At 33.9% G+C, this 27088-nt stretch overlaps 1 protein-coding gene across 4 annotated transcripts in view; it reads right to left on the bottom strand.

The window, feature by feature from the left end:
- Nucleotides 1-695: 695 nt before the first annotated feature.
- Nucleotides 696-27088, bottom strand: part of kek5 (leucine-rich repeat, immunoglobulin-like domain-containing kekkon 5 protein) — an 884967-nt gene continuing 858574 nt past the window's right edge. For 3 of the 4 annotated variants that reach the window (XM_089596542.1, XM_089596541.1, XM_089596543.1), the window contains one exon: nucleotides 1614-1701. In XM_089596542.1, the coding sequence (XP_089452668.1) occupies nucleotides 1696-1701 (6 nt within the window). In that variant the 3' untranslated portion in view covers nucleotides 1614-1695. Of the gene's footprint in view, nucleotides 1702-27088 lie in introns of all 4 variants that reach the window. The other variant, XM_089596544.1, reaches the window with a different exon arrangement.

Raw genomic sequence — 27088 nt, 5'->3', positions numbered from 1 at the left:
GCGTGTAGCTTTTTTTTGTTGGTGGTATAAAAAAAGCCGTATCGACCGTTTCGTTTTTTTCTAGGCATGCGTTATTACTACTGCACATAAATCAATTTATGTATCAAACAGTAATAGTAAGAAAAAAATGATTTGGTATAAAAAAATGTAGTCTTTCATATTTTTTACAAAGTTATTAAAAAATAATAATAAATAAATAAATAAAAAATACACCATTCGGTAAAACTTTAAAAATTACTATATTACTTTTTGCTGAATTTTTTTCTGTTCCTGCGGCTGAAAAGGATACGTTGATTTCCTAGCCACTGGAACGAAAAACTTATTACTGATATATAAATCTTTCTTGCCATGCGTATTTGTCGATGAATCGACATTTTTGTCGTTATTATTTATTATTTAATGAACAGAAAAAATGAGTGGGTAGTCTACGTTTTTTTTCTCCAAAGTATTTTGAAAAAGATAGCTAATGTAACGAATCATCACGAAGAAAAAATGAAATTCAAATACATAATAGGTTATATGAAATTCAAAGTTTCTATAAAATCTAAGAATACACATATTATCGCGTAAAAATTAACGAATAATGGTATGCTATATTTTCAAAAGAACCTTACCGTTCTTTCAGTAAATTGTTATTTTTATCTACTAAACAAAACCTTCTATGATAGCAAAAAAATACGGTAACAACATATTTTCTTAAATTCTTGAAAGATGTTATTTATATATCGCAGGCACTGCCCATTGATCAGCTTTTCTAATTGTGCAGAAATAGATCATATTTTATAATCATTAAAAAACAATCTCTCAATAAAACGTTCAATTGGTATTTGAAAGTAATTTAAGATACACTTAGTAGCTTAATAATGGATATTAGTTCATTTCTATTACAAAACAAAATATAACAAAAATTATTTAAATAATGTACACAAAAACGCAGACATAATAAACACGCTTTTCATTACAGTATGGTATATTATCGAAAAAAATATCACTCACAGTCAAAACATAGAGACAATTGAAAAAATAAAATGGGCATGTACGTAGCGTATGTATTAATGTGTGTGTGTTATCTTTCTCTATGTACAGATATGATCTATTTTAACATATTTGTATAATCGTACTCTATGCGACCCATAATACTATATATGTTTACCTCGTGAAACCAGGGCCTAGAACATTAGCATTTATATTTATAAGTTAGTTATCCCTAAGTCTCTTACATACGCTTATCAGTGTTAAATTGTTAGAGGCCTTATGATCAAGTTCGTATAAAACACCATCAATAAGCCCGTATCACAACACTGTACGATGATGTGGTTTGTCTTGCAAAAACGATTATGCAACAGCAACTCGTCTTGATCGTGACGTAGCCGATTTAGCGGTTCGTTGTCTGATCCATTGTGCTTCTTTGGATGCATGTCGTCGTGGAAGCCCTGCCGACGTAGAAGAGCTGTGGAATCATCTTCAGTTCCTCACCCTGTCATTGTCGTCTTCTTATTGTTCCTTTTTAGCTTATATGGCGCCTGATATCACTACCCTCGAAGGCACTAGAGGTTCCGTAACGTTGTGGTCGTAGCAGCAGCAGCAGAACATCGCAAGCAGCGTCAGAAGCAGCTTGTTCATATTGCGGTAGCCAATCAGTCGCTTCAGCAAAAATGTTGGTTAGCATTGCTGCGCGCCGATGGCTCGTGACAATCATACCTGAAACGTGGCAGTAATAAGATTGGTATTCGATTGGATGCACAGTAATTTAGATTCAAAAAAAGTATTTTTTCTCAATCCCTACATGTTTTTATAGTAAACGTAGTTAAATATATATAGAAACGAAATGCGAGCGCGAGACATACAAAGCATTCAGTAGAGACTAAATCCGCTAAATGAAACATGCAAATTGTAAACTAGTCAAAAGACCTTCATGATAATAAAATGTGGTGTTCAGCTTGACAACTTCTTCGTAAACTTCGAGATGTATGGAAAATTTTTGCATGCAGTCTAATTTTTTTTAGATCAGATTTAAGCAAGTTAACTAATCGTGTTTAAGAAAACAGATTTTTTTTCTTGGACTTTTTAACTAAGGCTTTTTAAATACCGTTTTGTGGGGTCAGCAGTAATTTGAAATATCCACGCACATAGGAAATAGTTGAAGTATTATGATGTTAAAATCCAGTACAGATCTGTAATGCTACTCTGTTTCGTAGGATAATAATTACTGATATTGCGGCAAAGTGGTCCGCATGATTTCGTCCGTTTGCCGCAGTGGATTCAATATAATTATCTACAGTAATAACAATTGTTTATAGAATAAAAGATACTTCAGTGAGACAAAAAAGTGTTATAAGTTTGATTTTATTAAAGTAAGTACAGTAGAAAATTAAAAATAATGTCGAAAGAATAAGTAGTTCTAAAACTATTGTGAAAATACTGGAAATAAGGTTGTGCATACGAATAACGTTTCTAAAGCAGATAATAGGCTATGATATGGTTCATTTTTCTTGTTGGACCAAAAACACCAAAATTTGACTCGATACAAATTTCGATGCCTGAGACTCGTTATTGATGCCCGCGTACGTGTGTTTGTCTTTTCGTTATATTTAATGTGAGAGAGAAGAAGAGAACGGCACTGGTACAAGCAAAGAGAAGAGCGAGTGTGAAAGCGAGAATAATGAGATTACTATACAAAGCCAATACCCGGTATATTACAATTTGTAAATGACACTACAACAACACATTTAACGAATCCAATAATAACTGTTGATCGACAATATATATAATGTATATTGTCGATCAAAAGCTATTATTGGATTCGTTAAATGTGTTGTTATAGTGTCGTTTACAAATTGTAATTTACCGGGTATTGGCTATTTGTAGTCATCTAAAATAGTGCCACCTGCATGGGAAGAACGAGGCGATGCTGGATAATATGATTACATTGCTTGTTATGGGCTGCAAACTTTGTTAATTGTTTTTTGTAGTTTAAATGCATATTTGATACTTAAAGTATCGATTTTAAGTGTCAAGAATTTGTTTTAAACAGATAACAACTATTATTTTATAGTAAAAAAAAAAAGTAAATAAATAAAGTAACAAAAATTGCTTTCTGTTTAAGGTAGCTCCCTTGCAAAAACCAACGGAATGAAATATGTTTCATTCAATAGATTTTGATCCACTGAATCCAACGGTTCCCTTGTACATACCCCAAGGGTCGAACAAAATCTCGAAATATTTCAGCTCAAAGTTGAATTGTTTAACACAAGCTCAAATGGCAGAGCATCAAAATATCAGCTTTACAGGCATTTCTCAACTCACAATAAAAAACCTGAGCAGACAAATTATGATGTCCTTGTAGAAAAATCTCTGTTCTTCTCAATACTGTCATGTAAAATTCTGGTAATGAGGCATTTTCCAAAGACATTTGCCAAGAAAGACGTGAAAATCAGCTTCATGATTATAAATAACTGACGGTAGCAGAATACCAACACTGATGTAAGTATATACGTATAAATACACAAGTGAAACTCTCCTACTTGACTAGAGCAGTAAACAAGGGAGCTACCTTAATACAAATTCTTAACACTGAAAATCTACACATTAAGTACCATAATGCTTCAAAACTACGAAAAATAATTAACAAAGTTTGCAGCCCATAACAGGCTATATAATCAGAGATGAGTAGAGAGATTGCTAACGCCAATGCTACGATGCGAGACGACTTTTTTCAGATCGGAGCGCCCCGCCGCGGCCAGCCGTTCAACTGGGCGCACATCTTACTTCTCGTATCGAACAGCGTGCAACTACGAGAAGAGGAGTGGATTCGCGTGGAAATGATCATATAGGCGCACATTTTGGAGAGACGTGGAAGGGGTATACCGAATGTGTGTCTACGAGGAGAGGAGTGGAGCACAAGAAAACACCGCTCTTAACGCTTTAGTTTAAAAAATAAAATCTTTATTATTCTGCTTCACCGTGATAAGTTATAGTTTATTTTTTTATCAACAAATTAATAATATATTTTGAAAAATTCGTTATGCCTTAGAAACATGCCAAATTTTTTTTTTTTTAATATCAATTATTAACTCTTACATTAGATGTTTATAATTTTTTGTGAGTTTTAAAATGTATGAATTATACTTACATTTTCACAAATTTATTTTGTTATTATGAAATTGCAAAATGGCCTTGCCAACGAGAAGTATCAACTTACTAAATTATTGAACAGATTTAGTATAAAAAATATATTTATTTTAACGTAACAAAAAAAAAAAAAAGTTGGCAACATTATTAATAAATTTAAATAAAACATAAATAAAAGAAAGTAAACCAGTACGATGATCTGCATTAAAAAAAAATAGAAATCTGCAGAAAGTTGGAATCGATCCCGTGAAAGCAAAATATTTCGAGCGACGGCATAAGCATCGACCAACTTAGCTATCGAAACTTCGACCCTTAGAAATCTGAAAGCCACTTATATTTATTGATAACCTTCGGAGCTTGTCCTACAGTTCATAACAATTATGAGGAAAAATAATAAACTAGGGATTATAACTGTACTGCCATCCTTAAAAAAATAGCTGAAATTTTTTTTCAAAATAAAAAAAGAGAAAAATAAAGAAAAAAGAGCGGAAGCAAAAATCAGTTAAATATATATAGCATATACTCGGTTGCAGTCAAAAGAGAAAAACTCGTGTTATGGCTTGCTTCGGCTGTGCGCTGTGATATATAGCTATAGTCAACATTTCCACTCCTCTCCGCGTACACACATTCGGTATACCCCTTCTAGCCAAACGGTCTGGCTGCTTGCACCCCACATCCACACCACATCACACATTTTTAATTTTATTGAATTTCATTTATTTTTCTTTAATTAATTCTGAAAAAAAAACTCTCCAGTTTGTTTTGAACCCTTGACCTCCAGCACCCAAACCAAGTCTCTCATCTACTCTCTTATGAGCGGTCCCGGTAATGAGAAATCGATTACTTCTTGTTATGGTACGGTTTATAACTAATTTTCAATGTATTTATTCATTTACTGTTTGTTAATTAAATTTGTTTAATTATAAATTGCATTAATAAACGTATTATTCATTTAACAAACTAATTTTCTTAGTGAAATGATTTTTCTTTCAACTTAGAAATTAGTATATTATGGCAGAGCAGCTTTCCTATGTATGAATAAATATTTATTCATCATTTACTTTTTAGTTTAACAATAAATAAATATTGTTCAAACAATTTTTACAAAATTTTTAAAAATCATCAAACGTTTTTTTGTGTTCTCTATGAATGATTAAATTGACTTTTTTGCATTTCATTGTTTCACAATTTTTGCTAATAAACGTTACCAATGACTATAATTATAGGTTAACAATCTAAAAATTAATACTGGGTTTGTGCATTTGTCAGTATTGACCAAGTAACAAGACCCGATATTCGAACGACACTGTAGTCTGTATATTGGCCCGATCTTATCATTCCAGCATTGGTCTAACGTTAGAACTATGCTGGCGAGCACTACTGTCAGTAACGGCTGTGAACGTTACACCAGTGTTGGGCCAGACGAGCATTCTTTCATGGGACATACGGTCAATAATGTCCTGTAACCTGTAACATAACCAAGACTTACTGTCACTAAACAGATAATATTTTTCATCGTTCCGAAAGATATTTGAAAGAGATATTTAAAAATTTGATAAGTTGATCTAAAATTATCTTTGATACTAAAAAAAAACAGGAGATTCCTACAGATCATATAAATGAAATGTTTACGTAATTTTTTTGAAATTTTGCATGTAAAATTGAGATTTTTTTTTAATGAAACATAAAAAAAGTATATAGTTAAACGATCTGCAATTTAAAAAAAATATTTTTTATGCTATTTCGAATATACGTTTGATGTTTGAATAATATCTGTCAAAAAAACCTATGTGTGATGAACGTCCTAAAGAGATATTCATTGGCTTGTAATATTACCTTATTGAAGAAAGCGGTACTACACGATAGTTTTTTTAACCTCTTGTACACAATTAGATTTTGGGTATTAAATAATCACTAGAAATAAGTGTGTGAGCGTATGTGGCAGATGTTAGCGTAACGTTAGAGATGTAATCAGTGTAGGTAGAATGAAATTTTTTGGAATTATCAGATGATTCGATGAAAGTGCGTAGTCTTGTACTAGCCAGCTGACATATTGTTTAGGTTATACTGCGCCATAATATATTGTTTTTAGTCGTTCATTTATGAAACATTACAATAATAATAGAAACTGCACTCAATTAACATAGGTATACTCATTCCAACAATACCCATGAAAGAATTGCCAAGACTGACAATACGGCCAAATTACGGTGAAGTACTGACAAACTGATAATTGTATGCCAGGCATTGGTCAATACTCCCGCCAATGTCAAAATGATCATATTGGACCGAATTCTCCAAAACTGTATTGGTCCAGGACTGTTAGCCGGGTCTGTCAAATAATAGTAGCTACCAATTATTGGCCATATACGTTGCCGATATTCAGTCAATACTTAGAGAAAAAATAACGATTTCAACCTCAAAAGGTCCTATATGTCATTTATTTTCAACTAAGTATCTGTAGTCTAAACACACGCTCTGTGCAGGACATAAAAATTCAGTATATAGCATATATTTTTAAAGATATTTCAGTGATTTAAATAAATAATTCGATTGAATTCATTACAGTAGGTCTTCAATACGATTGTGAATTGCAATCTTCGTCTTACAACGAAAAGAAAGAAAAGTGAAAAAAATAACCTAACTTTGTTTAAGTAAAACTGGAAAAATGCATTCGTATTCAACACTTATTTACAAAAACGTCAGCACAAAAGCGATAAAAAAAATATGACAAAAATTAGAGGAAATAGTGCTATCTCTGTTATGAATACCATTTGTGGTGAAAACTTAATCCAGTAATTAATTATTTAGTTACATCGGCTGGCAATACTTAACCAGTACTGCATGAATGCATGGTAAGTTTTGGACCAATATGATCATTTCAACAACCATACAACTACGGATCAGTATTGGCGAGCAGTAATGTCATGGGTGCCAATGTTGGGTCACTGTTGGGTCGTATTGGCTTACTTTCATGCACCACTTTCGTATACAATATCGTTTTACAGAAGGTATATTAATACTCATAACTATATTTGTCTACCATATGATTTCATAGAAGTATAACGTCATACTTGGGCACCTAAGTACCCACTTTCCACAGTTTTTTTTTTCAATTTTTTTTTATTTCCATTTTTTTATCAGCACAATTTTAATAAGATAATTTATGATTATCTTGATAACTCTTAAAGACATTAACGGCCATTAAGTGAAAAATGGGCAAAATCAGGCTGCGGCGAAAATTATTCCATTTCAAGAATTCGCAGACTATAGGGAATAATATGACGATTTGCTGCGCTCCAGCAAACAGTACTTTAAGGAGGTTTGGGAGTATCATTCAGAGAGGCGAAGAACGGGAAGTTCCTCCAGCCCACGCAGATTTACCCCCTCTACCGTGCATCTTATCTCGCACTCGACAAACTTCAAACTGTACGACAGTACTTAGTCTTACTAATATATAAAGCAAAGTCGCTAAAACCGTTGTGATCGCTTACCGCAAAAACTACTGAAGCATTTTGCTGAAATTTTACATACTAATTCTCGATAATTCTAAGATGGTTTTTGCATAGTTTTTTTCTTGGAAAAGTTAATAACAATAGTGATAAATAAGTTCAAAGTTTTGCTAAAATAAGCTAGCTTTGCGCTTTAGTTCAGTAGGATCCGCTATGTCAAATCGAGGTAAAATTAAAGCCACCCACAATCAAAGATAGTGAAGAGTGAATATAAGATGCCCCATTGAGTTGTCGACTATTGTAATTGTTTATCGGCAGTATACCACGAACAGAGCTGTTAGTTGTGCAGCTGGGCATCCCGGATACCGATGACACTGCTCTTTCATACTTCTCGTACCTCCCTCATGTACGGTCTCTGTACACAGAGACTCCAAGGATAAGAGTCAAGCTACCCGTAGCTGGCTCTCAATCATCGAAAATAAAAATAAGAAGTAACTGAAAATTTGACCACTGGCCCTTTTTAGGGCCGTTATAATTATTTAAGTTCCCTACTTAACTATCAATCTCTTTGGTTGTTTTAAGGGCCATACCTAAGTTTAAACTACCTTGCCAACAAATACATTTTTACTACCATTTTCGGCAACGATTTGTCGACTAAAAGACTATGTAAAGCCGGCCACTATTAAACCAAGTCAGTCATTCAATGGCAGATGTCACAAGCGGAGTTGATCGTCGCAAGGCTGGGAATCCCAGTGACTGACGACCCTATTTTACCCTCTCGACTCTAAGCATTCAACCAGGAACCACCTATCCTCTTTAAGGTCTGCCTGGGAGAACCTAAAAGCTATGAAGGAAAAATAAACTGGAGCCAACGGGCAAGTGTAACGAACCAATCTCTTCACCTTAGATCACCAAACTAACTGAGTCTGGAAAAAAAGAAGGTGCTTTAGACACCAACGTCTTCGACGTTATACCAGGAGACGTTGTGAAAGATCTTTACAACTAGTTCCAAAGCTTCAAACGTTGTAGTTTTCCTCCCGATCAGTCTGGTACTACAATAACAGGCTACAGAAGATCACCCTGAGGTATAGAGGCAATCACGTTTGCTGGAAACTTCAGTCTAAAAAGAGTTTACTTTAGAAGCTCACCGGTATTTTTCAGGGTCATCGGACGTCGAACTACCTTGACAACAATTACATTACAACCTAATAAATTTGAAAAAAATAGTCTTTAGAGCTCACAAACGTCTTAACTATGCCAAAAGTTGCAAGAAGTCAAATACTTATATTTAAAATAATATTATTTGCCGTATAATTTTATAAAAGTATAATTTCTTACTTGAGTACCCAAACACCCACTGTCCACTGGTTTTAATAACATATTTTATGTGAGTTTTAAATCATAATAGAGTGGACGAAAAACAGCCTTTGGGGCTTACAAAAGTCTCAACCATACTAAAAGTCGTAAGAGGGTGAATAAAAAGAAAAACGTTATGTGCATCTAATGAATACAATTTTGGGCGTCAAGAAACTGACGCAGAACATGTATCGAGATTGAAACAGCAGCGTCAAAATTGACAATTAAAGAATCCATTGCGTGAGAGATCAGCTTTTTAATCAGTACCCTCACAGTAATCTCTTAAATCTTCCAGATTTTTTAATAGGTAGAATATATATTTGTATTTTTTTCGTAATAAAAAATGTAGATATGAATATCCAGGACTTTGTTGCTCTGATAATAAAGTTGTGAGATAATAGAAAAAAATTTTTTTTTTAATACATATATTTTTTGGGAGATTTAAATATTGAGAGCTTTAAAAAACAGCCCTGTTCATAGATTATACGGGAGAGACTGCAAATTAACGGCCTTTTAGGGCCAACGATTATTTTATGGCATAAGGAATGCACGGTACTTTTTAGCATAATTGTATTTTTTACACTTTTTACAGCTTTTTACTTGACCAAATAAACTGTATGGATTTCGAACAAATATGTTTTTAATAAGAAGATATTTGTTCTGAGAAGTGTCAGAAATAGATGTAAAATTTTTAACTGAAAACGTTTCACATTACATGTCAACACACTACGGTGTTTTATTTAGTGAGTCTCGGGTGAAGCTGAGATGGAGGGGGGGGCGCTAGTTGATTATATTTGAAAAATGTATGGCAAGGCTTGATTTTTTTTGTGAAGCACCTTTCTTTTGTACTCAGGTATCTATAACAAGGTTTTTTTTGTTCTCACACTTACAATGCACCTTCATTTCAATTGAAAGACAACTTAAACTTGTTCTCTCTTAAGAGACTGTATTAAACTGTCAATATTGAAAAATTATTCTCTCTAAGGTTTTCCAGCTAAAAAATCTGAAAAATTGATGTGCATTCCTTATATGATTTAATACAACACACATTTGTTCGGCACAGTTCAACATTTCAAATTTTTCTCCCAAACCTCCTTAAGCATTTACATCTAACTTATTATGATGGTGTTACACTTTTTGCATTATAAATGGTACAATTGGCTTAGTATTCATCTAAAATATTTGAATCAGCGAAATTTTTAATAGAGGTGTGAATATTTAGTAGAAAATACGAAAAAATTTACAAAAATACGGGCTCGACGTGCCGTTCCACTGAAAAAAATATTTTCTATAACGACGGCCGATAAATTATCTAATCACGTTCTGATTCACATCTTTTAAAAATGGTTTATGAGCAACACTGTTATAGAAACTAATCTGTTCCAAATCTTGAGAGCTTTTCGTATTAGTTTATTATTAATAACTTACTTCGCTGTACGTTTTTGCAACAGGAGCTATTATGACAATCTGTATTTTTTCATACATATTAAGAACAGATACGAAAAGAGAAGTAAGTTATTATTGATAAACTAATGCAAAAAGTATCCAAAATAGTGTTGTTCATCAACTATTTTTAAAAGAAGCTTATCAAAACGTATTCGATGATATATCAGCCAATTGTATAAAAAGCATTTTCATCCGTGGTAAGGCACGTCAAGCCCGTATGTTTGTAAATTTTGTATATACATATATATATATATATATATATATATATATTCTAGAGCTATTTCTAAGAATTATGCCCAATAGGTTTTGCATTGCTGTGTTACTTTGCATCTGTATGCTATCGTCATTAACATATTAAAAAACCGCCTCAAGATTTAATCGTTACATTAATCGCTTTCACAGCAATAGAGACCTTATTTTACGTGGCTTCCGAACCATCGAATCACAGTTGTAATACGCACATGAGAAAGTAAGTAAGTGAGTAAGGGCCAGGTCTTGAACTTAGAAGCCTGTGTTACCAAACTCCCGAGGTATAAGAACCACAACCTAAACCATTGTGTTATCGTGGCTGCTTCGTATACACTTGAAGTATTGTTGGCTAGAGCCCAGCGAATCATTATAGTATTTGCTATAGCGGCCTCTAAGGTAAAAAGGACCCAATACTCGACCAGTATTCAGAGCAATGACGCGTAACTTTAGTGTCGAGGAAGAAACCGGATAACGCTTGGTATTTAAGTTCTAAAGGCAGTTTGAAAACTTTTTTGTCATTGCACCCTAACCTCAAAATAGGAGGGATTGGAGATAGAGAGGGGGGGGTGTTAAAACGTGAAAAAAATCGTCAAGTAACTGAACGAAAATATGGTAGCATTTTAGTACACCTACCAACTAATGTTCCAAAAAATCGTCATCGCAAATCTACGGGTAATTAGCGTGTACCGATTTTTTTTACAATCGAAAAAAAAATTGCGACGAAACCGATCGAAACTTGATGGAAAATTCATTGCTGTTTTTGTAGATAACACAACAAATACTGTCATCGTTTCTGCTGAACAGTTTATGATAAATTTGAGCTCAAAGTTCGATTTTTCACGTCATTTTCATTACAAATCGTTAAAAAATTGTTTATATTATTAAAAACGGATGACGTTTTTTAAACATGTTTTTGGGAGGTCCAACTATAATATGTATCAATGTTAACCGTTTTTATTATGTTTAACCTCATTTTCCAACCCCTATAGGCAGTAACATTATTAAACGCCTTTGGTATCCTTTCAGAACCGCTTCTTACCTCGTTTTCACGCTTAATATCCACGAAAATAGATAAATTACAGTAAAATTGTCAGTTTTAGCAGTACCCAGCTGATATGGTTGATGAGCTTTACTCAAGAACCATTGTCAAACGCTGTAATAAAATCAACTCGTGGTTTAAAGTCGAGGTTTCCCGCACGGGGATTGTTTAGTTGAAAACGACTTAAACGTACGGGCCGCGTTTAGGCGCCAGGTAGGGTCCCGTGGCCTTTTCAATTAGAACGGACCCTCCAAAGTTTTTTCAATGTATTTTTGCCTGCTCAACACGATTATCGATGGTGGGTCGCGATCCGGATGGACAATTTTTTTTTATCGACAAATTTTATAAACAAATAAAAACTGTTCATTTTTTTGGAAAAAAATTTTTTTTTCCTATTCTTTAGCTCATTTTGAACAAAAAAGTTTGTTTACACCATATGCCTAAACCCAATACTTTTCCCGTAAAAAATTCGACAACTTTCATAAATGCGTTTTTTGCTATTTTCAATAGCTTGCTACTTAAAGCCCGATTAATGTTTTTCAACTCAACACCTCTTAAATTGTGAGCCAAACATAGTATTTGAAGAATACGTAAAGATCAATTGATTTTATTTGGTTGTTCTTATCCAGCGAGCTTGACGGTCTGTGCCTTTTTAATGTGACCGTACGGCCTCGGCGCAATACAATATATTCTGGCATTAAATGTTTGTTATCTGGACAGCCATACATAGATTGTTTTTTATGTATTTTTGCCTGCTGAACATGATTATTGATGGTGGGTCGTAATATCGAAGGTGATCAATGTTTTTTTATTAACAAATTTTATAAACAAATTGCAAAAATGTAATTTTTTCTAAAAATAAAGTTTTTTCCACTTCTCGAGCTTATTTTAAACAAAAAGTTTTGTATCATGTACATCTGTTAAGCCCATACTATTTCCGCAAAAAAACGTGAACTGTAAAAAATTCACTTTTTCTGTTTTTCACACAGCTGCAACGTTGGGCTTTTATTATAATTTTTTACTAAAAAGTTTTGAATTCTCCAGTTCATGCAGGGGTTTAAGAATGTCTTATAGTTGATTAATTTTATTCGTTTGTTATTTTTGTTCAGTGAACTTAGCAGCTTCATGCTTTTTAACTCTAAGTAGAAAAATGCAAGGCAACCCAACGTTTAATACTATCCCCTTCTTTCGTCAAACTTTTTGTCTTACAAAAATCGTTCAAAAACAATTTATTTGTGTTACGTATACAATCAATTAGTAAAGTAAATTGATCAATGTGTCCCTTGACTCGATAGCAAAGTTAAATTTTAATTGCAATGCAATTTTTGAAACATTTAAATTTTGAATTTTCGTTGTTTTCCCGCGAAACGATGGGAAGTCCCTGTAGCATTTCAGACTTGTTTAAACTTGTATTTAAACAAGTGAGCGCGAGTATTTCTGCATGCAGTTCAGAGTGCAGTTCGATGCGTTCTTGTGTGTTCTCTGATAGTGTATTTTGGGGTAGTCCTGTTATATTTTCTTAAATTTTATTTTGCACACATTAATAAGATCAAAAACTTTTGATTACTGGTTAATGCTAATTTGTTGACAACAAGAAACTGACTACATAGCTATATATATACTACCATAAGCGCCTATATAAACTGGAGAATTAAAAACTTTTTAGTAAAAAAATATAATAAAAGCAAAAAAAACATTATTTTTAGAAAAAATTACATTTTTGCAATTTGTTTATAAAATTTGTTAATAAAAAAACATTGATCACCTTCGATATTACGACCCACCATCAATAATCATGTTCAGCAGGCAAAAATACATAAAAAACAATCTATGTATGGCTGTCCAGATAACAAACATTTAATGCCAGAATATATTGTATTGCGCCGAGGCCGTGCGGTCACATTAAAAAGGCACATACCGTCAAGCTCGCTGGATAAGAACAACCAAATAAAATCAATTGATCTTTACGTATTCTTTAAATACTATGTTTGGCTCACAATTTGGGAGGTGTTGAGTTGAAAAATATTAATCGGGCTTTAAGTAGCAAGCTATTGAAAATAGCAAAAAACGCATTTTTTGAAAGTTGTCGAATTTTTTACGGGAAAGGTATTGGGTTTAGGCATATGGTGTGTACAAACTTTTTTGTTCAAAATGAGCTAAAGAATAGAAAACAAATTTTTATTTGTTTATAAAATTTGTTGATAAAAAAAAATTGTCCATCCGGATCGCGACCCATCATCGATAACTGTGTTCAGTTGGCAAAAATACATTAAAAAAACTTTGGTGGGTCCGTTCTAATCGAAAAGGCCACGGGACCCTACCTGGCGTAACGTGAGCGGCGGAGAAGGAAACCTCGCAGTACGGACACGTATCGCAGCACTCCGAGCGCCCGGTAAAGGATTCGTTCCATGCTCGTGTTTATTCGTATTCAGTTGGTATTGTTTCACATTATTGTCCTGTATCGTCACGCTAATTGGTGGACGTCATTCGAGAGACGCAAGACAAATCGAGGGGAGAGGGGTTGGTGCCGCCAATGGCCGAGACGTAAAAATTAAGAAGATACGGTGGGGGCGCGGTCATTCCGATGCTACAGTTTATATCGAACGATTAACAATTTTTTCACTACAATCTTGAGTACTTGCTGGTTTTTTCAGATTTCTTTGTTTCGTCGTGCGAAGCGAGTCTTTATATAGTTTGTATACCATGTTTACGTGTTTAATATCACGCGTTCATATCCTTTATTCAGTATCCTCAGTGTCCGTTCTTTTCTTATCGACGTGCTGCGAGCAAACATGGCGAAAATCCGCGTCAGCGGAACCGTGTTACGGTGATCGAAAGCAAGAACAGTGCGGACGCGCACTTCACTCATCCTTCACACATACCTCACACACATACACACACAGAGTCTTGTTCACACCAGGAAGTTGTTTGTATCTCAAAATTGCATATTCTTTTTGTATCGGTTTTTCGTTCGTCCAGGGGGTTTTCTCTTCAGAGTTTTCTCCTTTGGGTTACAAATATATCTTTGTTGTGGCTCATAAACAGCGTCTTTTTTATTTCACCTGATGTCATCCCTTCCTCCGTCATACGATAAAGACAGTGAATTACATGAATCTCAAGTCGAGTGAATTTGATTCTTTCTTGAAACACGCGTGAAATTTAGTGTCTAAATAGTTTATTTGTAAATTTGTGTATCAGTCCTAGTTAAAATTAACTTTTGATCTTAACGTAACTCCTTGGTTTTTATTAAATAGCTCATTCATATCGCAATTTCCCTCATATCCGTTAAAGTAAAAAATCAGTCGGCGACGTCACATAGACGCAGTCGACAGGGCAGCAGAGGGCTGTATTCTGCTAAACAGAGATCTTCCATAGCGTGTATCTTTGAAAGAAACACTGTCAAATAAGATTTTAGCAAAGCCCAGCTGATTTGGTTAACGAGCTTGACTCAAAAACCATTGTCAAAGTTTATCGGGCAAAGATCTTCGATAGCTCGTAACTTTGCGATTAACACTGTAAAATCGACTCGTGGTTTAAAGTCAAGGTTGTCGAAGATTCCTGCATGGGAAACTTTGACTGAAAAGTTTGACCACAAGTTGACTTTATTGCACCATCTCAATCACACAATTGACTCAGAGATGATTGCTGTACGATTACTTAATACAAACAGATTCACATAACCCTACTTATGAAGAAGTTGCTAATGCTTTTAAGTTTTCATTAAATTCAAGCCTTTATTGATGATAGAAGTTCAAAAGATGCATGCACACTTTCAATTTTCCTTACTGTTTTTCACATAGGTACTTATATTTTCAGACAGAAATGGATTCAAAAGATGTTATCAAAGGCTTTAGAGAAAAAATAAAAGTTATTGCAGAAAAAATAAAAAAAGAAGAAATTATTGAAACTAAAAGAGGTTTGATCGAAGAGAAAAAGAATATTGAAGATGATAAATTTAGATTTGAAATGAAACTTAAAGATATTCAAAAACAGATTTATGATTTGCAGTACGATATAAAATCTGATAGTTAATTTCCAAATGTATCACGAGAACTTCTTGTAACTGTAAACCTAAGTGTTCATTTTTTTAAATTAAATCTAGGTATATTTTGTAACATTACAATTTTACTGTGATATCATAACTTTAATGAATATTTAAAATAAAAGGCTATAATATTTTCATATACATTATATATACTGAATTGCGCTGCCTGTCACACTAACCTTTTCTAAAATCACTGACTTAAATAATTATTTTCTTAGAAACTGCCCATTTTCAGGTCTTGCGCCTATGGTAACTATTGTTCAGAAAGTAAAGAACTATAACATATTAAAGTTTCAGACCATTTCATTGGGAACCACAATCCCATTGGGTTGGTGCGGGGTCCTTTATGACCATTAAATAGAAAAAAGGCTTTAACTACTTTCCAACAAACTTTCATTTTAATCTTTTTCAAACAGACAAACAATTTTTTTTGAAATTTCCAAAGATCAAGACGTTTTGAAGAGTAATTTTGAAATATTTAACCATACTTTGATCATAAGTATTAATGAAATAATGGGATAAATGATCATATTAATTTAATGCTATACTTATAAGACAGTATGGTTTGAATTTTCTTAATCAACAACAAATATTTTGGTTTATACTTTACTGACCTGATCTTAACACATCACATGTTCATACGAAATAAGTGTTAGTAAAAATTTTGTTTTGACGATAAAGAGGTTCAATCCCTCACTATTGTCCATGCGACGCGCTCTATAGTTGGGTATGTCGTCTGTCTTTCTCACTCTCCAGTGACAACATAACTTTTTGTAATTTTTACCTTGGTTAAGAATTAATTTCTTCTCTCACTAGTACTCTCAAGATATTTAATAAAATTAAATACGATCATTCGATTTTTTTTCATCATTGATAAAATTTTCAACTAAAATTTATTGATAACAAGCGAGGTAAATACAGTAGAAGCGCTTCAAAAGACGACAGCCAACAAGCCTACATATAAAAATTAGCTTAATATAAATATTAATTACTCGGCTCCTAGAAACCCTCATGCGTTCAAATTTTGATAGTGTCATTGTTATGACTTTATTCATTTGTACAGAAACTTTTGTCCAATTCTTATTGTTAATTTTCTTACCGATATAACTAACTTAACTACCGTTAAAACATTACACATACAATATTTCATATTCAAATTGTGAGAAGTGGGTGGGGCTAAGGTTAAGAGTCTGGGTAGGGGGACTCTCCTACTACGGCTTGTTTTGTGGCGAAAGGGTGATTACGTATTGCGCATGCGGCACACTCCCCAGCAGACCCTTTGGCGTCTTGGCGAGCCTTCAAAAGGCATGAATGTTGTAGGTACGTGTGCGCCATCGAGGTATCGTCTAACCTCCTGTCCAACAGCTCATGGTGACCTTTGAAGGGCATCATCTGTGGTGCAGCTGGAGATTGCAGCTACAAGAGGTTCGAGGATACTGGGCAACACCACGAGGGCATGACAAGGGGATCTACCCTGAAAATGGTTTGTCTCGAAGTATAGTAGCGTGCTGCAAGGTGAGGTTAGTGACTAGCAGAGATAAGTAGGGAGATTGCTGACTGCTATGCTACGGAGTGTGCCCAATTTTTTCCAGTGGTTCGAGCGCCCCACCGCGGCCAAGCGGCCGGACTAGGGGCAAATTTTTTATTTTTTTTTGAGAAGCACAGTAGGGGTATGCGCCTACGAGAAGAGGAGTGGATTCGCGTGGAAATGTCCGTATAGGCGCATACTTAGAGACGCGTGGAAGGGTTATACCGAATGTGCGCCTACGACAGCGATGGGATATAGTTCCGGCCAGATTTGGGAATTCTCTAGGACCCGACCTCTCTGACGTGGGAAATCACTAGATCAAAAAAAAATTAGTACCAAAGGTGACGCGCGAGATTCAAATAAGGTCCAATAACACAAGCATCCATCACCTGATGACCCGGGGCGCTTACTGGCCACTCTTTTACATAAATAATTATTAATAAATAACACAAGCGCCTATCACCTATTAACCCGGGGCGCCTACTGGCCACTCTTTTAAATAAATAATTATTAATAACACAAGCGCCTATCACCCAATGACCCGGGGCGCTTACTGGCAACTCTGTTAAATAAATTATTATTAGTAAATAACACAAGCGCCTATCACCTGATGACCCGGGGCGCTTACTGGCCACTCTTTTAAATAAATAATTATTAGTAAATAACACAAGCGCCTATCACCCAATGATCCGGGGCGCTTACTGGCCACTCTTTTAAATAAATAATTATTAATAACACAAGTGCCTATCACCAAATAACCCGGGGCGCTTACTGGCCACTCTTTTAAATAAGAAATTATTAATAACACAAGCACCTATCACCTAATGACCCGGGGCACTTACTGGCTACTATTAAATAATAAATTATCAAGTAATTACAAGAGCGCCAATTAAAAAGATCTTTGTCGTACTAGATAGGCAATCAAAATTGTGATATGTTTAATATGTTATCGATCAACTTTTTATCATTTAATAGTGTTGCAAACAAGTGTCCTGGATCCTCAGGAAAAAGGTGCTTGACATACTTATGAATAATTATTTATTTACTAGATTTGCAATTAGCGCCCCAGGTGATACGGTGATAGGCGCTTGTGTTATTTATTAATAATTATTTATTTGACAGTGTTGCCAGTAAGCACCCCGGGTCATTGGGTGATAGGCGCTTGTGTTATTAATAATTATTTATTTAAAAGAGTGGCCAGTAAGCGCCCCGGGTCATCAGGTGATAGGCGCTTGTGTTATTTATTAATAATTGTTTATTTAAAAGAGTGGCCAGTAAGCGCCCCGGGTCATCAGGTGATAGGCGCTTGCGTTATTTATTAATAATTGTTTATTTAAAAGAGTGGCCAGTAAGCGCCCCGGGTTATTAGGTGGCAGGCGCTTGTGTTATTAATAATTATTTATTTAAAAGAGTGGCCAGTAAGTGCCCCGGGTTATTAGGTGACAGGCGCTTGTGTTATTTACTAATAATAATTTATTTAAAAGAGTGGCCAGTAAGCGCCCCGGGTCATTGGGTGATAGGCGCTTGTGTTATTTATTAATAATTATTTATTTAAAAGAGTGGCCAGTAAGCGCCCCGGGTCATCAGGTGATAGGCGCTTGTGTTATTGGACCTTATTTGAATCTCGCGCGTCACCTTTGGTACTAATTTTTTTTTGATCTAGTGATTTCCCACGTCAGAGAGGTTGGGTCCTAGAGAATTCCCAAATCTGGCCGGAACTATATCCCATCGCTGGCCTACGAGGAGAAAAGTGGAAATGTCGGCTATGTAGATATATAGCTGAGCGCCCTTCCAAAGCAAGCAACGACACGGGTCTTTCTCTTTTGAGTCGTTTGACTCTGCAACCGAGTACATGCTATGTATATTTAACTGACTTGCTCTCGCTCTGGCTTCAATGTTATGTATAAATCTTATTTAATTAAATTGTGGAACTAAATGATCATTAATTATATGCAAAGAATTTTGGTTTCAATACATTATTTTTTAATTCTACCATACTCTTAACATTCCCAAATTCATTTATGTTTTTGAAAATTATATAGCTTTAACTATTTTTTTAGGTTTTCAGTACAGCTTTAACCACTAATTTATTAATTTTACACATCCCAACTGCTGTGAACTATCAGACAAGCTCCGGAAGATATCCATGAACATATGTGAATTCGAAAGAAGTTTCATGTGTACTTCTGATAGCTCAGATAGGTAAGGCTTATGACACTTCGTGGATTGTTTTGCACTTAAGGATTCAAATCCACATTATCGTAATTTTTTTTTTTTTTTTTTTTTTTTTTTTTTTTTTTACTTTTAATTTATCATTTTGTTTTTTCAGAGTAGAAGTCAAGAAAGAGCCTTTTTAGATTTTCGGGCAGAAGAAAGTCTTCTTAAATTAAAAAAAAAGCCTTTTCATACAGAGGTACACTTGCACTGAGGTGTATTAAGCCGGCGTCGATTGGTACAATTAAGCCCAACAAAACGTCGCTCAAGATTATTCACCAACATTTTTGAGTTCTTATTTGCTCCTCGCCCAGCTCTCGGTTGGTCATGTACCTCTGTACAAATCCACACATTTATTCTGTACTGGAGAGCAAAACGAGAAGTTTATTAAAAAGACGTAAACGCCTATTTAACCAATTTTTTTACTTCTATTTTGTGGTAGAAATGTGTATATTTTTATAGATCAATTACTGAAGCATTTATTTACAACATTATCGTCAATTAGTAGATATCACAGGGTGCTCATTGGCCAATGATTGAATTAATCAAGCATTAACTAATAACACAAGTGCAAAATATCAGGTACTATAGACTGCTTACTGACTAATAAAATTGTGGTGGCCAGTAAATACCCCATATTGATTGGTGATAAGCGCTTCTGTTATCAAGTAATGCTTTATTAATCATTAAGTTGCTCAGTAAGAGCCCCATCATACTTAATGATTTACGATAATGTTATGATGCTTTATTTATACATATATATATATGTTTATCAAGAAGTTACTTATGCAGACAATCACATGAATGTTATGATGAGGACAAAAGTGAAATTATGTAGACGTTCGCATAATTCTACCATGTTACAGTATATATGTTAGAAGCACGTGAAGTCCGCATAAGTCACTATTTATAAACGCACTCACACACACCCACACACATATATGTATATATACACATAAATGTAGTACCAATGTAAAATTGGAGAAATAAAAATTAAAGGCTCTTGTCTATATTCAGTTTAAAAAGGTTTTTTCTTACCTATTACTCTTAATAAACTCTCTATTATACTAACCTGACGAATCATTTAGAGTCAGGAATTGTTAGAACCAAAAAAAATTTTTTTAACTACAAATTCATGTATTAATGGAAACCAAGCCTGAGTCTATTTCTGCTAGCAAAAACTTCGATTGAGAGTTAAGAAAGATGTCGAGATATTACATTTTCTTAAGAAATTTCTAGAAAAAGCATATTAAAATTTCAAAGAGTCTAGCCTCACCGTTTTTGATAAATAAAATCGCAAAGTTGGCCACTTATACACATGCTTTTATGAAGGACTTTTCGGAAAATGCACGGTCTTACTCATAACTCTTGAAATTTTCTTAAGAATCTTTTTAAAAATCAATATGTTAGGTTTATTATAGTTAAAATAAGTGTGCTAAAATTGGGAGGCCTAGCTTCACCGTTTTTGAAATATAACAGTTTAAAGTCCAGTTACAACGTTACTAGAATACCTATGTAGTAGTACAGTCTCAGACGAAAGTAAGGCCACTTTGTTGTTCTAACGTTCATGTTTACTTTCCTGGACATTTTTCTGTTCTATGGATCTAATTTTCAAATTATTTACCTGTTTTGTTAAGAATAATCACATCAAAGACATTTTTAATAGGAAAATTCAATTTTGAAATTTACTGTACCACGACAGCCCCCTTAAAATAGTATCAACATATACATTTGTAGTGCAAAATCTATAAGAAATCTACAGCTTTTTGAAAAAATCGACCTATTATTATATTTATCTAAGTTTTCCATTTTTTTCTTAAAACCGTAAAGTATTCAAACTATTGTTTCCTGTATGTAAGTGCATACTTCTTTATGATAAATTAATTAAGCTACACTTCCCAAAAATTAATACGTAGAACTTTAAAAAAGGCATTTTCAAAATTTTAAAGTTAAGCTACTCGTCGTGAGAGTTTCGCGAGCTTTTTAAGGACGTTCGGTAGAGATAGCGGTGGGGAACCACTTGCGGGGTAAGGGGAAAGTAGCGATGAGTGAAGACTTGGCATCGCCGCACGGATCTCCAATGTGTGAGTGTTCATGTACACACATATGTACACACATCAGGTGGTGTGCACTCTACAGTGTCTGCACTGTCTGCTGCGTCGGTAACGGCAGCGTACGTGCATATTTGTAATGTATTTGTGCTGAAGATGTAAGTATTTGATTTTTATTCGTTAAAACAATGTAATAAAAATGAGTAAATAATTAAAAAGACTTGTGACAGATACATGTACACACAATTATATTGGTAGCTGAGGTAAATAAAATTCTTGAATACTTATGTGACTTGAAAAGTCTCATTGAAAGTGATATGTTAAAGAATTAGGACAGACTCTAGCCTCTGCGATTACTACAAGCATGTGATATTGTTATCTTGTGTAAAAAAATTGTATTGTACAAAAATTACAAATTAATGATTATAATAAGAAAAATAAATATGTGTTATTATAATACATTGTTTTGTTATGGGTATGGGTGGAATCTATGTACATACACTCACACACATATGTAAGCTTATATTTTATACAGAAATACATAAATATCTACCATGATATTCAAATATTTACTAATTGACGTCCTGGAACATTTTAAATTTCCCGCTTCTTGCGACGTTGCCGTTGCGTTTTTGTCGAACTATTATGTAATTTTTTTAGTCATAAACTAATGAGACAATCGTCGTGAAACTTCGTTTACATATAATTTATAACATTATCTGTGACATATAAAAAATTGGAGACATTTATTGCGCCAATTTTTTAAAAACTTAGTTTTTATAAGTTTCCCCATAAGTGACCGTGTTAAAATGACTGAACTTTGAAATTCAGTACCTCGGGAACGAAACAGACGAACCTCTTGAAATTTTAACAGCTTCATTGTAACAACAATAAGAATGTCTGGTTGGAATTTCAAAAAGATTTATCACAGGGATTATATCCCTACCGAACGTCCTAATTAAAAGCAACCTGAATCGCGTGGTTAAAGATATCGATAATACGACTATATTACTATAACTACATAAAAAAATTAGCTGCCTTGTGTTGTATGGCTAGAGGTATTTTTTGATGGTCTATCTTATCAATAAACAATCGAACAAATTTATACAAATCATTGTGTGTCGCACAAAATGTAAAATTAATTAACCGATTGCGAGAATTCAAAGTGCACCTTAAATTGTGAAATTCTAGTATTTTTCATAGTAACTTATCTATAAAAATATATATAGTTCCACCTTAAAAACAGAGGAAAAAAAAATTTTTGTTAACTGTATATGGTTTACGTGCAGTCTAAAAATTTTGGTAACTATTTCTGTAAAATTACAATAACAATTTATTGTAGGTAAAAAGGTTAATTGTTTATATACAATACAACTTTTTTTTCAAATCTATACTTCGAGTTACAAGTGGTTGAATTTGTTACGTATTGAATGAAAAAAGCTTTATACAGTCTCTGTATGATTTTATAATCTAAAGTACGCACTATTTATAAAGACTTAAGAATCTTTTTTAATTTTTGTTCGTATATGTAGTAAGAATTTTGTCAATGTAATTACCATAAGGTACTTATAGTGAATGTAAATATTAGCCAAAAAATATAATATATGCATGTAGATAAATATTCACGTATAATTGAATGTAGGTTGTACTTTACTGGTAATAATAATATTTGATATAATCGTAATAAAATGATGAGTTTTCTTCGGCCTCCTGCTTTTTTCTGTAGTTAATAGGATGTTCATAATTTTTTAGAAGTTTTAAAATGCACAATTTATGTTCAAATCCTTTAAACTTATTTTAGTGTTATGAAATTATGGAATAATTTTGGTAACAAAAAGTATCAAAGTAACAATATTTATTTTGATGTATTAAAAAAAAAATGTTGACGACATATATATATATTTTTTAACGAAACGTAAATAAAAGAAATGAAGACAAAATGATAAATGGAATTACAAAAAAAAAAAAAAAATTTATGATGATGTGGATTTGAATTCTTAAGTGCAAAACAATCCACGCAGTATCATAAGCCTTACCCATCTCAGCTATCAGAAGGACACACGAAACTTTTTTCGAATTCACATATGTTCATGGATATCTTCCGGAGCTTGTCTGATAGTTCACAGCAGTTGGGATGTGTAAAATTAATAAATTAGAGGTTAAATATGTACTGAAAACCTTAAAAAATAGTTAATGCTTTATTTTAAAAATATAAATGGATTTGGGAATGTTAAGAGTACGGGACAATTAAAAAATAATGTATTGAAATCAATAGTCTGTGGATATAATTAATAAGTATTTAGTTCTGCGATTTAATTAAATAAGATTTATAGATAACATTGAAGCCAGAGCGACAGCAAGTCAGTTAAATATATATAGCATATACTCGGTTGCTGAGTCAAAAGACTCAAAAGAGAAAAACTCGTGTCATGGCTTGCTTTGGCTGTGCGCTCAGCTATACAGCTATACAGCCGAAATTTCTACTCCTCTCCTCGTAGGCGCACATTCGGTATACCCCTTCCACGCGTCTCCAAAATGTGCGCCTATATGGACATTTCCACGCGAATCCACTCTTCTCATACCCCTACCGTGCTTCTCAAATAAAAAAAAAAATGTGCGCCTGGTTCGGCCGCTTGGCCGCGGCGGGGCGCTCGAACCACTGGAAAAAAGTGGGCACACTCCGTAGCATGGTAGTCAGCAATCTCCCTAGTAATCTCTGGTGACTAGTAGGAAAGTGCGGAAGTGGGACTTCGTAGGAAATGCCAGAGTTGAGATTACTTGTGTATAGGTTATATGTAGAGAGTGACAGTAAAAAGCGAACGTGTACCCTATTGATTGATGAAACAAGTGCGAGATACTCATCAAAGAGTTAAGAGAAGAGTTAAGAGAAGATTCCTGCATGCTGTCTCGTACATATAAGTACACAGTTTACTACTCTAGTTCATGTAACAGATATTCGATTTAACATTACAATGTATAAAAGAGGATTTCATACGACCAATGGTATACAAGCGAATATTGAAAAATCTAAATCATTGTATCAAATCAAGAGGTGCATATGCATAGATGGCGGCACTTTCAATACAAGCACTCCACATCTTCCAGACATGCTTTTTTTTCAATATCCAATACACTTACTTTAAAACTCATAATATCAAACGACATTAATTCTTCTTCAAGAAAGCTTTTTTAAGAAATAAATAAGAATGAGAAAAATATCCTCCCCGAGTGCGGATCGGACACACAAACTCCTGTTTACTAGACAGTCGCTCTACCACTTCAGCAACTGTCTAGTTTTTTCTTTAATTTTCTTAAAGAAGAATTAATGTGGTTTGATATTATGAGTTTTAAAGTAAGTTTATTGGATATTGAAAAAAAAAGGCATGTATGAAGGATGTGGAGTGCTTGTATTGAAAGTGCCGCCATCTAGGCATATGCATCTCTTGATACAATGATTTAGATGTATCAATATTCACTTGTATACGATTGGTCGTATGAATTTCTAATTTATCGACAAGCATTAGAATCCCATTACTAATTTATCGGGCTTTGGTGAAAAGATAGCTCTGAAAATCAAGATTGAGAGACTTATCTAAACTTATGGAGCAAGTGAATGTACAGCTCCTCGGTAGCTCAAGTGGTAGAGCAACTGTCTAGTAAACAGGAGGTTGTGTGTTCGATTCGCATTCGGGGAGGATATTTTTCTCATTCTTATTTATTTCTTAAGAAAATTTTCTTGAAGAAGAATTAATGTGGTTTGATATTATGAGTTTTAAAGTAAGTATATTGGATAATGAAAAAAAAAGGCATGTATGAAGGATGTGGAGAGCTTGTATTGAAAGTGCCGCCATCTATGCATATGCACCTCTTGATATTATGAATTAGATGTATCAACATTCGCTCGTATACGATGGGTCGTATGAATTTCTAATTTACCGACAAGCATTAGAATCACATCACTAATTATAGTGTATAGTCTTTTATTTTATAGTTTAAACTTCTTATCTTTTCCTTTCAAAGTAAAAAAAATGCATCTTTACACTAAAATGAACAAAAAAAATTCCAAACAGACTTGAAGCTGCCATATATAATACTACCAGCCCCCCGTTTCGGCTTTTCCCGAAACTTACAAAAAGGAACATCGTAGTGTGTTGACGTGTAATGTGAAACGTTTTCAGTTAGAAACTTTACATCCAAGTATTTCTAACACTTTTCAGAGCAAAAATCTTTTTTTAAAATCATATTTGTTGGAAATCCATACAGTTTATTTAGTCAAATATTTAGCTGTAAAAAGTAAAAAAATTTAATTATGCTTAAAAGTACCGTGCGTTCCTTATGCCATAAAATAATCGTTGGCCCTAAAGGGCCGTTGATTGGCAGTTTCTTTCGTATAATCTACAAAAAAGGCTATTTTTTAAAGCTCCTCATATTTAGTTCTCCCAAAAAATAAATGTATTACAAAGATATTTTTTTTTTCTTTTATGTCACAACTTTATCATCAGAGCAACAAAGTCCTGGATATTCATATCTACATTTTTTATTACGAAAAAAATACAAATATATATTCTACCTATTGAAAAATCTGGAAGATTTAAGAGATTACTGTGAGGGTACTGATTAAAAAGCTGATCTTTTACGCAATGGATTCTTTATTTGTCAATTTTGATGCTGCTGTTTCAATCTTGATAAATGTTCAGCATCAGTTTCTTAACGCCCAAAATTGTATTCATTAGATGCACATAACGTTTTTCTTTCAATTCACCCTCTTGCGACTTTTAGTATGATTAAGAGTTTTGTGAGCCCTAAAGACTGTTTTCGGTCAACTTTGTTAAGTTTTAATACATTTGTTTTGCAAGGTAGTTCGACGTCCGATGCCCCTAAAAAGGACAGGTGGGCTTCTAAAGTAAACTCTTTTTTTACTCAAGTTTCTGGCAAACGTGACTGCCTGGATACCTGAGGGTGATCTTCTCTGGCCTGCTGTTAAAGCTCCAGATTGATCAGGAGAAAAATTATGAAGTTTGAAGCTTTTGAGCTAGTTGTAGAGATCTTTCCTAACGTCTCCTAGTATAACGTCGAAGAAGTTGGTGTTTTTTTTTTTTTTGCAAACTCAGTTGTTTTGGTGATTTAAGATGGGGAGATTGGTTCGTGAAGTTTGTCCGTTAGAGACTATCTCGTTGGGTCAAGTTTTTTTCCCCTTCGTAGCTATTAGGTTCTCGCGGCACAGACCTTGGAGAGGATTGGTGATTCTTGGTTGAATGCTTAGAGTCAAGAGGGTGATATAGGGCTGTTGATTACTGGGGTTCCCAGCCTTACGAAGAACAACTTCACTTGTGACGACTGCCCATGAAAAACTGATTTGGTTTAATAGTGTCCGTCTTTAGTCATAATCTTTTAGTCGACGAATTACTTCCAACAATTGGAGTAAAAATGTATTTGTTGGCAAGGTAGTTTAAATTTAGGTGGCCCTTGAAAGAACCAATGAGATTGATGGTTAAGTAGGAAACGTAAATATTTATAATGGCCCTGAAAAGGGCCAGTGGTGAAACTTCCAGCTATTCCTTATTATTATTCTTAATG

The sequence above is a fragment of the Copidosoma floridanum genome, unplaced genomic scaffold (genome assembly GCF_036245765.1).
Source record: "Copidosoma floridanum isolate Cflo_tuat_1 unplaced genomic scaffold, Cflo_Japanese_pri ptg000030l, whole genome shotgun sequence".
NCBI classification, from domain to species: Eukaryota; Metazoa; Arthropoda; class Insecta; order Hymenoptera; family Encyrtidae; genus Copidosoma; species Copidosoma floridanum.
The sequence above is the reverse complement of the archived record's forward strand: the minus strand, read 5'-3'. Positions and strand labels throughout refer to the sequence as shown.